General features: G+C 36.1%; 1 protein-coding gene across 1 annotated transcript in view; it reads right to left on the bottom strand.

The window, feature by feature from the left end:
• The window catches only part of LOC127934324 (tropomodulin-2), a 29,454-nt gene extending 13,833 nt beyond the window's left edge, over positions 1-15,621 (bottom strand). Inside the window, exons 1-6 of the mRNA XM_052531627.1 lie at positions 15,498-15,621; positions 10,631-10,804; positions 9,666-9,822; positions 1,479-1,601; positions 827-898; positions 530-660 (exon numbers count right to left, since the gene is read on the bottom strand). Of these exons, the coding sequence (XP_052387587.1) occupies positions 530-660; positions 827-898; positions 1,479-1,601; positions 9,666-9,822; positions 10,631-10,756 (609 nt within the window). The 5' untranslated portion in view covers positions 10,757-10,804; positions 15,498-15,621. The remainder of the gene's footprint in view (positions 1-529; positions 661-826; positions 899-1,478; positions 1,602-9,665; positions 9,823-10,630; positions 10,805-15,497) is intronic.
• Positions 15,622-17,528: the final 1,907 nt, after the last annotated feature.

The raw sequence follows: 17,528 nt of genomic DNA, 5'->3' as shown, positions 1-17,528 counted from the left end.
TAACGATAGTGTCTCCGACCACTAGTGAAAAAGTTTGCATGTTTCACAAAATCACCATAATTTGAGTGTTGTAATATTTGCTGTGTCCACCTTTTACGGAGATGAACAAAACCTGATATTCATGTTCTTCAACATCATTTGAGAATGCTTCATAAAGCATCCTGTGCTTTAGTGGAACCAAGAAAATCAGGCCTTCTGAACAAAGGAGCCACATGATCAATGTAACTAATATAATAAGTGATACAGACATAATTTAAATATAAATATATATAAATTTAGTTTTTTGTTCAAAATGAAAAAATAAAATAAAAATAAACCAAACACTGTGTATTTCAAGTCCTAAATATTTTGTTTAATCCAGATTGTCAAATGCCTCCAAATGCAGTTGTTTAGAATAACTGTACTTGGTAATATTTTGTTGGCAATATAAAATTAATAATCATCATAAATATGAAGATTACTTAAATGCAATTTTTCTTTGACCATTTTTTTTCATAGGGTTTGAGTGTACTAGACTGAATCTCTTTACCTTTATGTTGTTGAGATTGACTTCAGTCAGCGAGGAATCATTGGATTTTATCCGCTGTAGCGTTTCCTCCACGTTTGTAGGGTTTGGTGGCTCATCGAAAACTGGCTTTACTTTTTCTCCTTTAATAACATCTATGTCAGACACAACATTCACAAAGAAATGAGCTTCCATCGTGTCATGAATGCATGAGAGGAAAACTAATTTACAGTATACATTTACATTCTGAGAAATAAGGAATTGAAAACACAACACAAGTTACACAACTATAATATCTGCTGAAAGATGAAATCAACTCACTGTTATAACCATCTGTACAGGTGCCGTCATAACTCTGCGAGCTCATCACTAGTGTGGTCACTCCAAGAATAGCTGGACAACACAATATAGAAATGTTATAATATACACAATGATGTATTTAAAAGCACCCATGATTAGGGTGAAGACATCATAAGGTATAAAGTTAAATAATTCACAGTGCATTTAAAAAAAAATGCTGTTTAAAGCTTATGTGCAGCTTTTCACTATACAATTATGGGGGTTATACATTCACATTCCTGTGTTTTGGCACAGCTGACCAAAAAACACATTCAGCACAAGAAATGAATAAAGTGTATCAGGGTTATAATGAATCATGCAGTGATGGAAACCAGCCAGGGACAATCTCTTAAAGCAGCGTGCTGAAAGAGGCTGTTTAGAGAGAGACAGGACATGTTTGCTGTTTTATTCTAGAGCTGTGATGGATGCAGTGTGGGCGTTCAGACCCCCAGAGTCAAGAAGGGAAAAATTATAGCAGAGAGAGTAATAGAAAACACTAGAACAATAGATAGCACAGAGCTGTTCATTCAGGCTTAGAACTATAAAAACTAATCCTAGTGATTTTAGCATTCTCTCTGTCTCTTGTTGATCTCCTATTACCACTCTGTTTGTGAGTTTCTCTAGCTGTTTTTACCTGCCAAGTCATGCAGTTCGGTGTCAGTAGCGCTAGAAAGTGCCTCTTCCAATTCCGGGTCAAGGGTTGTGGCTTGCTCCTGATGGATCTCCATTGGTTTCTGCTTGGGAATCCATGCCTTTCCTGTAAAGCAAAAAGACAGATGAAAAAAAAAAAAAATCAGTAGCAAACGACATAGCTTGTTGCTTGGCTGAAATGATGGATCTGGATTAAATGACTCTGCATAAATGGTGAGTTAACAAATGGCTATAAATATTATTAAGGAATTTGTTTCTTTAAGGAAACATGTATGATTAGATTAAGGTTTTCATGACTTTAAAAATAACATCGTCTCTCAATTAATACAATTTGAAATAATGCCATTTAAAAGATTTTCAGAAAGTTTTGAACCTGAAAGTGAACATTATTTTAAATAACTTTTTAACATAGAAATTCCTGGTTAAAACTACATTACCTGTGATTTTGTGCAATCAGACAAATTGCAAGTAAACCTTGCCAAAATAACACGTTGGAATAAAAAACAAAAACCTTTAAGTACACAGTCTTGTACCTTTGTTTCGTTTTGGTCAAATTTTTGTGATTACATTTTGAAAGAAACGTCAGTTTAGAGACTCTTTCCGCTGATGTCACAAACGATTAGTTTGTCTTTTCTTAATCCTGCTTCATTAAACATGATTCAGTAACTGTGAAACACTCACACTGTAATGAGTAAAAGAAGAGCAAAAGAGGCAGTGTGTTATGGTAATTTTACCACTCTTTGTTAGGCACAACACAAGTTATTGTTTAGTTTATAACCTGCAACACTCGAGTTCCTAACTGAGGCTGAGGGTCTAAGACCTTTCTCACTGATCCGGACGCAAGAAGAGGCTTTGTGTTTGAGGTCTGGCTGAATTCCAAACACGTTATCAGTGCAAAAAATAAATGTGAACCAGGAAGAAAGAAAGAAAATACACACAAAAAACACTGTTTGCAGAAAACTATTTGCAGAGCATGGAAAGTAGGGCTGGGCGGTATGGAGCAAAAAATATATCTCGATATATTTAGTTATATCTCGATATCTTTACAGGAAAAATAACGACCCAAAAACTACTGCAAAAACAAATATGCCAAATAGTACGTTTAGGGCCCTATGAAACGTTTTATTTTTTCTTCACCATATGTTTTGTTACCTAATTCTGTGTTTTAGCATGTTTAATTATTTAAATGAATAAAAACAACTTAATTAGTTACAAAAAAAATCTTAAAATAGCCTTATGTGAAATGTTTCTTTCCCTTCAGAAATTCTGTGTATTTACATTTTTATAGTTATCAAATGAAGGCATAAAACATTCATTTAATTTATCTTTTAATTATTTAAAATTAAGCAAACTTTATTTCTTGGTAAACAAAGGGGATTCACCATTAAAAATAAAACATGGAAGAAATGTTTGATTTATTCCTTAAAAAATTATGTTCATTTCATTTTAATAGCAGTAGTGGGCTATGTACATTCTGCTGAACAATAGTAACAGATTTCTGGCAAATACTTTTATTTTGACAAACCGTTACAGTTCTATGTATGTGATACTACAGTCTATTATGTGATATGGGCTAGTTTTACTCAAATCAAATGGTCAGATGCTCATGAAGTGACTCTCGGTGCAGTTCTGGAGATGTTCTTCATGTGTTTACGTCCTAATTTAGTGAGACGACAGAAGCTGAAATCACCGCGAGCGTTACGCGCGATTCAGTGTGTTTAATTAATGAAGACGCTCTTCTGCGCCATTCATTTAACACAGACACGCAGAACATGCAGGATTCATATTTAAATAGACTTTTCCGGCTTAATATTTGCAGATATTAGTCCATATCACGATTTGATGTAAGTCCAATGACCTACTTTTGATTAATTCATTCAAAATTTCACAAATTCTGTGACATTCCGCGTTAAACTGTAAATTCCGTTTTTATGCATCGCGGAAATCATAGGGCCCTACAGTAGACATCTGCCTGCTGTTCGCCCAATGCCTTATAACCGAGGTATCTCCATATAATGGAGCCAGTAATCCATTTGTTTTTTGTTTTTTGACTAGTTCTGTCCACGCGAGGGTAGGGGGGACAAAAGCAAGGAGGTGGGGGGATAGCGAGCTGGGCGAGCACAGCACAGAGAAGGCAAACAAGCAAAGTGGTGGAATCAGAATTAAATATAAACAATATCTATATATACGATATGTCAAAATCCATTTCGTGTTTAAAAAATATCTCTATATATTTTTAATATCGAGATATCGCCCACCCCTAATGGAAAGCAGAGAAAACCACTTATGAGAGAATTATAATTTAAATCCACAACACAATTTGGGGGTTGTTCCATTTCCACATTCACAGAAACTGAACAGAAATCTGATTCTGAAGGGCAGATATGACCAGAGCGTTTCTGTGCTGGATCTGAAAGGAGCACTGAGACCTCACACTGAGAAAAGAGAGAACGCTTTATTTAAGCCCTTTATTTAGTGGATGTTTTCTGTTCAAACCACTTTTGTACAGAGAAAAGGCTGCATCACAAAACCAGTCAGAACTAGAAGAGAGGAGCTTGGCCCATTACAGTGTGTCTTTTGGGCTCAGCTGAGCCTCTGAGCTGATCTTGGCTGACCTCCACCTCCCTAACTTCCTGTCCTTTTACGACCCAGTCACAGAGTCCACCCCCCACCAACGAGTCTTTCTGCTCAGGCTGTCATAGCCAGCCGCACTCTAAAGACCCTCAGCAGCTGAGCAGCAAATAGAGGAAATCAGAGAGAAGACACATGGGCATCAACAAATCCATGGAGTCAAGTATTCCATTGCACTCACATTATAACAGTTCAGGCCACTGAGGTGCATCAAACTCTTATTGTGGCATGTGTACCCGCCCTGACTGTATTACTGTAGAAACAAAGTATAAATAAAGAGATATGCAGCACTTGACAGAGATGCATATCTCTCAAAATCTCTCTCTGTCGCTAAGGGCCATTTAGACTTCATCCCAGAGGAATTCCAGCACTTCCTGTTTCCTGATTTGTTCTCAGAAGTAGATAAAAAAATCTAATGTTCTCAAAGCCTAGCCTTGCAAATCCTAAACCAGAAGTTGTGAAAACACTTGAGATTCAGTAGTTATTAAATTTATGAAATGTTATGCACCTACAAAGTAAAAAAAAAAAAACACACTGCAAATCCACTTAATCATTATTTTGTGAGATGAGAGGCTTGAGTTATGATGAGACATTAGAATTCAGTGATCTAAAGAACATTACACAATGCAAATGAACCGCGACTAACAGAACAAGGGTGTGTGAAAGACAACTGTGTGCATGTCTTTGATTTTTACAAATCTGAGCTACAACTAAATGAATATAAATACATATTACTTGTAAGCCACTTTTCCAGGATATCTGCAATTTAAAATCTAATTTTAAAAAGACTTTTAAGGCCTTTTTTAAGACCTGCACAAATAAAATTAATACAATTTGAGTGGGGTAGGGCAATTTGGCTGTATTAAAATACAATATGTGAGCACAGTTGCATTGCTGCCTATGCAGGGTGAGAAAGCTCTCAGATTTAAACAAAAATATCTTAATTTGTAAGACAGAATACAAATTTTGGGGTGAACTAACCATTTAAACTACGGACCCGTGGAAACCCTGTTTTTTTTCCACCAGCAGAAAACAAACCATTCTCTAATAGAGCTGGAAAATAACTTTTTGTAACCGTGACGTTCCGAACCAAGCTCAACCAAGTGGAAATATAACTGTAACCATTCCTTACCATTGTTAGAACTGGAAAAGAGGGTACTGTCAATACCTAAGCACACACTACTGTTCACACTAATGCTAAAACCGAGTGTATTAATCCATTACATGCTAATGTATGCTGAGTGTGAGAAATCCTAATTCCGTTTGAGATAATGAACGAGACGAGAAGCTCACAACCAGGAGAGATACAATAGACGTACTCTAAAGACACTCTTTAGATGTCTTTCTGTAGCTATTAACAATAACAAAGGTTAAACTAAATAGCCATATTAACATGCATCTATGAGGAAACTGCCTAGAAGGATTAATAACACAGAACTGTAACGTGACATACATTGTCATTTATTTGAATAATCCAAATATTGTGCTCACTTAATTTGGTTGTTATTAGTTCGCCATTACACTATTAAGTTTTTCATATTAAATCACACCTCTCTGCTGAATCAAATTTATCTTACAAGCTATTTTTTAAAGCTGTTATTTACCAATAATGTACATATTTTAGACACACATTTTCATTATTTTGACTGATGACATGAAAGTAATATTGAACTCTTAAAACAGGCTTACATTTTGCATGCCATCAATAAGGGATCAATTGATGTGATCTGCCAAGTTAAGAGACCACAGGATGTGATTTTGGGAGAGGGAAACTGATTTTTTTAAACCGGGTCCCAGAGTGGATAAATCGCCCTTGCGTTTTAGTGTGGACAACAAATCTGTATATTTTGTATATAAATACGATGACCTCCATGATGTCATCAGCCCACATCTCTCCCCAGTTATACACAGCTACATCACGTAACAGCAACAAACACTGAACGATTGTCTTTTTGACAGTTTTGGTAACTTTGTGAAAATTTCAGTCCACAAACTACATCCAAATAAAGGCCTGTCCAATGCTTGGCAGGAAAATTTGGTTTGATGCACACACACACAGAGCTAGGCTCTGTATAAAGGGACAGTATAGCCCCTTTCACACTGAGATTACGGAAACTACACTGGTAATGCATCCAGAGCTCATTCTGGGACTCAACCCGGCAATCTTACTAGGTCCCCAATCCGGGATCTATCCTGGAATCAATCCCGGGAAGTGTTTGCTTTCACACAGAAGGCAATCCGGCAGTTTTCCGGCAAATTCCCGGGACCAATGTGCAGTGTGAAGGGGCTTATCATTGTCCCCTCTCCACAAATAAGCTGGTGTGTGGTGGGCACACTATGGCTGGCGTCGCATCATCCAGGTGGATGCTGCACACTGGTGGTGGTTGAGGAGATCAATGTAAAGCGCTATATAAATGTAATGAATTATTTTTATTATTATTATCAGACTCGCCAGAGTTTTCACACTGGAAGTGTATGTACAGCTTCACAGCAGCGAACCGCTATGATCTTTGATCCATAGTCCAGCATAACAATAACATTTTGAAATATTTTTACTATTTAAAATAACTGCTTTCTATTTGAATATATATTTTAAATGTATTTTATTCCTGTGATCAAGCTGAATTTACTCCAGTCAGCATCATTACTCCAGTCTTCAGTGTCACATGATCACTTTAATATGGCAATTAGCTGATTATACATTTTTAAAACAGTTGAGTTTTTTTTTTTTTTTCAGGATTCTTTGATGAATAGAAAGATCCAAAGATCAGCATTTATCTGAAAAAATATATATAATAATAATAAACGTTTTTTGTAACATTATACACTATTCCATTCAATAGCTTGGAGTCACTATTTCTTTTATTTGTATTCTTTAAAGAGATTATAGAAATTAATACTGTTATTTAGCAAGGCTGCTTTAAATTGATCAAAAGTGATGAGAAGTTATTTATAAATGTTACAAAAGATTTCAATTTCAGATAAATACTGTTCTTCTGAACTCCCTATTCATCAAAGAAACCTGGAAAAAATTCTACTCGGCTGTTGATTTCTGAAGGATCATGTAAATGCAGTAATGACGCTAAAAACATCTTTCAAATCACTCATTTTATCTAACTGTTAAGTGAGAATATTATGTTTATTAGGTATGACAGTTTAAATTCAATTTAAATGTGTTTGTTTAGTGCATTTCACTGTAAATAAATATACTTTCAAATCTAATTATTTGTTTGTGTAGGCTAGAGAATCTAGGGAAAAAAATTTAAAGGTGTGTTTCTAACCAAACCGTAGGTGAACACGCTGAGCGTTCATCATATTTTCATCAGCCGAATGCTGAAGATGTCATGTGAGTTTATTGTGTCTATAGCACTGTTTCTGTAACTGAAGAACTGAAAATAAATAAAAGGCGTAAGTTTGCCATGTCAATCATAAGTGAACACGAGTGCAATACCTACAGAATACATTACTCAAAGAAGCGGTCAATAAGTTTTATACAAATTTCTTATGTATATACTCCACTGTAACGTAAGATCCTGAGCAAGATTAATTGTTCATTAAGAGTTTGATCAAATGTTTTAAGTTATAATTTGCTTATCTATGTAGATCATTTCAGTGGCAGCGACATGATGGTTATGGGGACCCACCGAGGGAAAAAGAAATCAAACTGAATAATTAAAAACAACTAGGTTTAAATGGGCAAATCTTTTATACATATTTTTGAATTTTCATTTTTTTCCCGACAAACTCCAATTCGTGTTAAAAGACACTAGACATGCTTGTTCTGTGCATTTTTAGCACTTTTTTGTGAGAAAATATATTTTGTCTATCGAAAGTGTGCTTTCACTTTAATTGAGTGTCAGCAGCGCAGCAAAAATAGACTCGGTGCCAAACGCCCCGCTACACTGCTGCTCATGCGCCGCTCCTGCTAGTGTGAATGCACTCATTGATTAACATGCATGCCAAAAAAAATATGCGCTGCTCTCGCTTGCAGTGTGAAACAGACGTCACCCACACACACAGCAGGAGGATGTGAAAGGCTCACACCAAACCTGAGCAGTGCGTGACAATTATGAGAAAACTCTGAAAGCTTCCGAAAACCAGAGATGGTTCTCACTGCAGAACACAAGATCCAGGTTGCGAGGTGGGATCCAGATCCAACTCCTCCCACCTTACATACCCCTTAAACTACCTATCTCCACCCTCTGATCACTGAACCTACCAGTAGCATTTGACTATCTATCCCATGAGGCCATAGAAGACGAGTGGCAGTGAAGCAGTACGTCACATGACAATAACAACATGACGTATGCCGTACGTCCAGATTACCTTCATTCCATGTTGAACAAAGTTTGCAAAGTAGGTACTTATTCAAAACAAGAACCCTCAGAGAACATGCAACTTTGGATGCAGGCAATGTGTCTGCTGATAAAGGTACATCCCCCCCCCCCCCCCCCCCAAAAAAAAGTAGTGTCATTTATTTACTCAGCAAACCTGCATGACTTGTTCTTTTCCATATAAATGAAAAAGTACAGTGACGTATACGTTCAAGCTGCAAAAAGACGTAAAGGACCATAAATGTGTCTTAACAAGAGCCTCCAGGAAGGTTAGCAAAAATAAGTGTAAAGCTGTTCTACAACAGGAATGGATGTATAAACCACTTTTGTGAGGAAACAACTTATCACTTAATGAATCGACATGTCGGCTAATCTTGTTTGCCATTAAACATTCATTTAGGATTTATCTCTTTTTGAAGTTAACAATGAGCTAAATGTATTCTATAAGAGAAATCACTGACGACTATGGCATGTCTCATTCATTTCTACGGTATCCACAAACAGTGATTGACTGGCATACAACTTCAATGTCGGCAATTCAATGATGTCAAGGCTATTATGTGATTGCTTATCAAGGCACGAGTGATCCAAGCTGACCTTTGATCTTTCTCCAGTGGTAGAGCTACAGAGGTTGGCATCTCCACAAAATAAGAAGATCATGACCATTTAAAATGAAGTCTGCTTCATTTTAAGGCAGCTCCTAGGCAATCCTTTCTTTATTTGTTAAAATAACATCTATCTACTGTACTATAACTTAAACTTCCTGTGTGTTCCTGTAAGGAAATTAAGTCATAAGGGTCTGAAATAACATGGGGATGAGTAAGTGACATGTTTTCCATATTTGTGTGAACAATAGTATTGCGTTTACCGTACTTGAGCCTACTGATTGACCTTCGGTTAAATAGATTTTTCTAAACTGTCCTGTACTATTAAAATTCCTACTGATTTACTCTAAGACACTCAACTTAAAGGACCTTTATGCCTTCTCCCATTCCATCCCATCAGAATGAGATTTGTTTAGTGGTTACTGTTCATGTTTACTGCTGTATCAAATGTCAGAGAGTATATATATATATATATATATATATATATATATATATATATATATATATATATATATATATATATATATATATATATATATATATATATATATATATATATATATATATATATATATATATATAAAAATATCATCCTTGTACCTTTCTTCTCTCCGGAGAAGGGGACGTAATCTTCTCTGTCTTTATAGTCCATAGCCTCCTTCTCCAGATACTGCAGCAGTTTTTCGCGGTTAAAAGGACCTGTGGCTGCTTTTGCGGTCTGGTCCTTCTGCCTGAGGCCGGCTGGCAGCAAAGCATTCTGGAAAATGGATTCAAAACAGATGTGGTAGCAATTATACTATGGAAATTTTAGAAATCATATATTTCAAGCTAAGTTACACCCATTACATTGCTTAATTTTTAAATAAATAATAACTATTATTTGCATGTGCTTGGTAATGATGTGAACCTGATGACTAAATGTTAAAATTGTGTGGTTTTCTACATTTTTGCTTAATAAGAAAAGCAGATGTTTTTGCTAAAGAGGAAGCATTGTGTTTGGGAGCAAACTTGAGCTATGTTTACTCATAAACAAACCAACACAGAGTTGTTTATGAGAGGTAATAACAGAACCTCCTCAAGGCAGATTTGGAAATGGCCATTTTCAACAGTTCAGCGAAACAAGCGATTTTCCTTTCCCAACACTCAAAATGACATATGACCACACCCATCATCACAATGACAACATCGTGAATGACATCATCCCTTGGCTATCAGTGAATTACCGGAACGACATGGTGATTGTTTGCTTCTGGTCTTTTTCGCAATACAGGCAACTTATTATCAATTACATATTATTAATTTTCAATCTTTCGGACTGATTTTCCACACTTTTATTTTGCATGTGCTTAAAGGTATAGCTGACCCAAAAATAACAATTCTTAGCCTGTCCACACAAAGTCAATAGCCAAAATATTTTCTTTTTTGTTCCACAGAAGAAAGTAAGTCATACAGACTTTTCAATTTTTGGGTAAACAAACTCTATATTATCTGATCCCTTCCTTCTAACGGTGTGATCAAGTGTGATCTGGTAAATCTCCATCATGTGAGTAAACTCAGTTTCTCACCTCGGGGTCGATCTCTTCTAGAGCACTCTCCAGTTGCTTGAGCTCCTCCTCTGAAAGCTTGTCCAGAATCTCATCCTCATCGATCTCCTTATACTTCTCTAGATCTTTCTTAAATGGAAGAGCCATGGTTCACACACCGTCCGTCAGAGAGAGACTGCAGTCCAGTTTAAGTGCCTGTACATAGAAAAATTCATTCAGTGGCTTATGGTAAGGTGGTATGGTGGCTTAGGTAAATGCGAAAGGGTAATTTTGGTCAAAAATATATACACTCATGTGACGCGTATACAAAACTTGTCAGTAGCAAACTTCAGTACCTGTGTTACCTGCTACCGAAATCTGCAGGACTGTGGTGTTGCAGTAAAGTGGAGTACAATATTTTTGTTTTCGTAAAAATGTTTTGTGCTCAAAGACTAGTGTGACCATAGCATGGGGCTAAACTTGGACGTGATCATGCATACAGTCCTGTTCTGTTAAGACCAATGAGTTAACAAAAAAAATAAAATAATAAGGATAGGGCTAAATGAAAATGCAAATGTACTCTATATTTTCCAATAGCAAGTACAAACACTTACAGAATAACATTACATACATAATTAACTTGACAAACACAAGCTGATTTTTCCACTAATCAATAAGAGAGAGTCCTCTGTTTGATATCGGACAGATGTTCCCCTTCATGATCTTTAACCTTAGACTGGAACTTGATTTTGCAACCTCTCATTCCCATCTGGAAACACCCTGACCTTTGAACTTCACTCCCCTGCAGAACTGCACCAACCCCAAATTCCACAGCTACTTCATCAAGCTGCAGTGTTTCAGTAAATATATCAATCATAATCATCACTGTTATACTCCTGAGTGCAACACTTCACCCTCTCACCGTCGCTGCAGTAAGTGTACTGTATATCGCTTCTAAGGATGTGCAAAACTACATATTTTCCTAAATCCACTAGTTAGTGTGTTGTCTGAAGGACTAGCAAGCCTGTGTTTACTGTAATAACACTGGTTAGGGTCAGGTCCATCACACATAGATTAGACACATTCACATACTCAAAAACAGCTAGACAGAACACAAGAAGTCTTGATTTTTGGGTTGCGAATTGTGACTTTTATGTTGGGGTTTTATACAGGGAAGCCTAAATCAAGCCCTTCCAGCTCAAGTCAGCCAACTCGCCCATAAAACAAACCCAAAAATAATAAATGACATCAGGAAAAGCTGATGTCATTTATTTGCCAATTCATGAACAAACCACAACCAGGCAACCAAAAATAGTGCATATTAAAGACAAATTAAAGTTGCCAAAGAATGTAATGACAATCCCTGGGAAATACCACAACACAAGATCGTAGATTATTCATTGCAGCACTTGCAATTAGCGTTTCTTTGTTTCAATTATTGCTCACTTACTTGAGCCATTCTGACTGACTAATAACAGTAAACACAGCAGTCAATGTTTAGAGTTTATAGTTAATGTGAAGGTAAAGAAAAGCACTAAATTGGACTGTTGCATGAGAATAAAATACTGTATTATTGTTGGAGGGAGTTGTTCCAAGGCCCATGAGAGAACTCCAGCTGCACGCCAATCACTCGGCAAAATAGCAGTGTATTTCATGGAGAGTTTTAAATGCAGTGCTCTGAACATCGAGCCAAACTTAATAACAAATCACAGCGATGGCTAAGAAAATTAGACTTTCACTAAGACTAAGAAAAATCCATGGTAAATCCAGTAAAATGCCATTGTGCTTCTCAGCAGGATTGGTGTCAGCTTAACTCTCATTCTTAAGGTGAGGTTTATAAGACCATCATTGGGTAAAGAACCATAATGTTCCCATTAACTTCCAATTTAACAAGCCAAAGCTGTATTTAGAAAGTTATGAACTAGCAGCAGATTTAATGGATTCCATACTCAGTCTCACAATGTTTGTAACTGTAGAAGACAAAGGAACAGTTGAACCAGTAGAAGACGGGGTTAAAGTGGCTTACGAGTGAAATGGTGCTAAAACTGGAACAAATTCAGTAGCTCTTCTGATTCTGGGCTGACCCTTAGATCAAACTTGCAACCAGCCAAGATCCTTAACCACAAGCCTCTTTCCTTTTCCAGAACACGTCCCAATACAAAACAACTCAAAATTATGAGTTGCATGTTTCAAAGGATCCCAAAAATGACTCCCTTTTAAGAGATTTCCCACTTTAAATGGATGGAGCGTATTGTTCTATACAGGGAAGCTATAAAAACTAAGTAGTCCTTGCAAATGTACTCATATATAATGTTGGGGACATTATATATATCTAGCCCTAGATACTGCAGCAAAGTTTAGTAATCAATACCTGCTGGTGTCTTGTTTTCTTTCCCCTTGTGGACTATGATAAAACCATATATTTTTAGAGGTGCTGGGGAGGGATCTTCGGACAATCTAAAAAAACCAACCACTACAAGGTAGCATCAAGGCTTTTGAACTAGTTATGCTCTCTAGAATATGTAAAATAGTTATGTTAGTTATTCTTTGTAACTGTCTGTCAGACAAACCTTATCAACACCTCTTAATCTGACAGACAGACAAAATACAGTGGAAGCCAGTACTTTTTTCAAATCGTCATATCGTCAGCCCATGAGATCGACGATACACAATATTATCGTATATGGGTGGAGCAAGAGAGAGACTCTTTGTTTTTGTCATAGCATAACTATTTGGTGTTTTATACCATGCAGGTGCGCGAGAGAGAGCCTATGTAATCACCAATAATCTAAAAATATATACCTTCAAACATACTGATAAACTAACATTAAATATAAAAATACTCTATTTAAAACAGCTAGTTCATATATAGTCGGACACAACTGTCATATCGACACACACCACCACAGAAACAAGAATGAGATGCATTCTAAAATAACTGTGGCATTAAACTCAGTTAGTGAGGGCTCGTTTAAAATATTGCACGTATATAGGCCGTTCAGATTACTTGTTAAAGTGCAATGAAATGCCTTATATCTGCAGACGATGTACGTCTGTTTGTGGATGGAGACTTTGTAACGGCCCAAACTATGTATTTTGCATGCATCACATTATAGTGCAGTGTCCATGAAAATAATAACAAGGCGGAAGAGCGAACTTATCATCCATAGTGGTTCTCATGTAGTCCTTCTACGTCATCACCACATATTGAGCATTATAAGTTAAGTGATCAGTCTTTAAGAGAAGACTACCGTTCTAAATTTGTTTTCAAACTGGAAAACTTTAGAAAAATGAATATTAAACACATTTTTATATATTCCTATAATGGCATAGCTGTTTTATTTTTTTTTAACTCAGGTTTTCAGTGTCACTTTATATGATGGTCTTTTCTTATTATTACAAATGCTACATTTGTGTAATATTATGTATTAACTGTCACCTTTGAATATTTTATGCATCCCTGCTGATTTAAATTATCCATTCAGCAAATAATTATTATGACTTACTGTTATCATTATTGGTAACTCAAATAAATTAAAAATATGAAATGAGAGGAGATCTGCTTCATTAATCTAGAAAATAAAAAAAGAGCTAAAATTAGCTGGTGTGACAACAATGAGAATCTTTTCTTCAGTTCTTTCTCATTCACCACTTCCTCTGAGAGACAGAGACCGTAGCTTATGGAACCCAGATGGAGGGTGGGTTTCAAATGTTTATTGAGTTAGAGGTACATCAAGCAACCATTACTAGAGACAAGTGCTCTTTAAAGTGACATTTCAGGAAGGGAAAAACTCATTGCACACAAATCTCCAACCTTCAGGTGGTGTTTTTAGACAAACAGATCTTTCACACTGTTGCGGTGCTACATATCATGTCAGATCTCATCTATTTTAAAATTTGACCTCAGTTGTGCATTGTGAGAAGAGCTCCAGAAATAAAACTGAATTGAGCAGAATTTATGTACCAGTCTGTGATAGATAGATAGATAGATAGATAGATAGATAGATAGATAGATAGATAGATAGATAGATAGATAGATAGATAGATAGATAGATAGTACTCTATACTGCGTTATACTATATTGTGCATTAAATCCCAAGAGTCAGTTATGTAAAGCCACGCAGAGTCACGCCCCGAGTGGAGACCACACCCGTTATAAACGAGAACTTACACTCACAGCTACGGACGATGTGCGCGAGACAGCATAATAATCATAACAGTTATGATTATTACAACTGACTTTAAAAATACAACTGACCTGGGGTTTCTATTCGCATCAGCACCAGCGCGCATGCTCTAATAAAGGGTAACTTCGCGTCTGCAATGCTTCTAAATTGATCTCCATGAAGAATTTACATTCAACTAAATACATGTATAAATGTAAAAAAAGCTAAATATAACAAAATCATCACAATCATAACGATATGGCAAATAATACAAAACTTCATTTGCACACAGCGCATTTTTGTTAACGATCCAAGTCGTAATGTATTAACACACATTGTGAGATTTAGTCCAACTATATTACTGTAATTCAGCTATGACTGAATCAAACGTCTGTGTAGTTTTGACAGTAACGCTGCTTGAATGATTTAACGTTACTATAATGAACGTCCATATCACATCAGAATGAGTAAAGCAGGTGTTAATTAGATTTAATCATGTTTCTGATTTAATGTATACATGAGTATATATAATAGACTCAGTGTGCTATAATTCTGAGATAATTTGATATTTTTTGATAATTGTAATATCGTAAACTGTTGGCCCATCTGCTCACGCTCACACGGATATCAGCGCTCGAGCGCTTAGCCAGCTAACTTAACCCTGAACTACACAAACCTGTACATTTATGACCTCTTTCTTAATATTAACCTCACACTGACAGAGGACGAAATATATTTCTTACCTGAGTGAAATTCCCGCAAGCGCTTTATCCTTTATTGACCTATTCCTGGTCGGAAAGCAAAAAAAAACCCACACCCGTCTTCACTGTCTCAGTCCAAGGGCGGTAACACAGGAAACCAGACACTAGAAATGCTCCGATGATTGACATCCAAAACAGCCAATCACAATAGAAGGACACGCCCTAATTCCCGCCTACTGGAAACACACAACCAATCAGAGAATGTGAAGTTTTAGGTACAAAGAAACATGGGATATGAAGTCCACAGGCGGAGTCTTTGTTTTTCGCGCTATTGTGTCATTTTTTACATTTAATTATTTATTGTTAATTGAGTATCTGATTGTCTTATATTAATCGGTTTATTTGAATTATTCTATTTTCTTAATTGTTTTGGTCAATTAGTAAATTATAAGGGAACAATTAGAAAGCATATTGTTAATAAATGAGAATTTCTCAGGTGTGCTCACTCTAGGCTATTCGTTTTGAGTATTTTAGTGAAAGCTAATTTCCCTTGAAACATCCTAATAATTCCTTAAGGATCAGAAAGCAACAGGATACTTGTGGAGACCTGCAGTGAAACTGGTCAGATCAGTGCACACACGGCTGAATGACGTGTTACCAACATCACATTCACCAGAAATAAAATACCCAGAGGGAGGGATGAGATGTGTCAAAGCATTTTTAAAGAGAAACCCTCTACACTGTATAATAAACTCAGCAAAGATCTTTGCTTCATTTAAAGAACTGCATTCATAAAAGAATATCAGTGGCATGTACTTTGAGTGTTTGAAGACATTATGTCAGAGAGATAAGTAATACTCAGCAAAGTCCCTTTAAGGTATTATTTAGTCTTTGTACTCACTCACTAACTAACTAAACAAATAAATAAATAAATGACTCTATATCCAGCCCTTACCATTCACTCTCATTAGAAAACTAAGTTTCAATAACCAATGTATCTGTCTTCCGCACAGTTATAGCCCTCCTCATATCTTTGCACCTCTACTGTTGTCTATACACTGTTAACTTTTTTCTTGTACTTTAACAGTCCAGTACTGGCAGCACGGTTGCCAGCGATGTTACTGTATTTTGATTTACAGTAATTATACTGTAATTCAATTTACAGTACTCAAGGCCAGTACTGTAATAGTACAAAACATTATTTTATTGTATTTTTACAGCATTTTCTCATTTTAGTCTGCTTCTGCTTTAATTAATAATACAGTGTTGTACTGTAATATCTATATTGATTCATTACTGCTAAATATTATTATAATTTTCAAAATAATTACTAATAATGTTAATATAGTAGTAGTAGCATTAGTACTGAATGTATATTGGGAATAGAAAAGAATCACCCCCTTTACGATAATCATATTTTGTTGTTTAGCAGTCTGAAATGAAGATGGACACAGTTTTCGTTTTATCCAAGCTTATTTACTCAATCAAGTGAAAGATATAACACCAACATGTCAAAAAATCAATAAATGAATAAATAGAAAACCAGAAACACTGAATTGGAAAAAGGATCACCCCCCTCCTAAAAGTGGCTTGTAAACTCAATAATTTGTAGCTAATCACCTTCTCAGTGGCACACAAAGCCATCTGACTTTCAACTGTGATCAGATGTGATCATTTTGAATACCTCAGCATAAAAATAGCTTTCCTGGAACATTTTAGTTCTTGGTAGTACAATGAAGCAAACAATTAACTATGGGTGCAAGGCATTGTCAAAAGATATCTGGGATAAAGTTGTGGACAGGCACAAGTGGACACAAATAAAATATATATATATAAATAAAAAAAATTATAATTCAAAGGTGCTATCAATGCCTAAGCACAGTGAAGTCTATTATGAAGAAGTGGAAGTTATTTGGTACAGCACAGACCCTCCTTGGATCAGAAGTCACTTTAAACTGGATGAAAGAGATGGGAGGAAACTGGTCATAGAGGAAACCAAGAGGTCCATACAGCAACTCTGCTGTATGGATCTGTGGGATATTGTGAAGAGAAAGTTGAGAGACGCAAGACCCA

This window comes from Carassius gibelio, chromosome A18 (genome assembly GCF_023724105.1).
Source record: "Carassius gibelio isolate Cgi1373 ecotype wild population from Czech Republic chromosome A18, carGib1.2-hapl.c, whole genome shotgun sequence".
NCBI classification, from domain to species: Eukaryota; Metazoa; Chordata; class Actinopteri; order Cypriniformes; family Cyprinidae; genus Carassius; species Carassius gibelio.
This window is presented reverse-complemented; position numbering and strand designations above follow the sequence as displayed.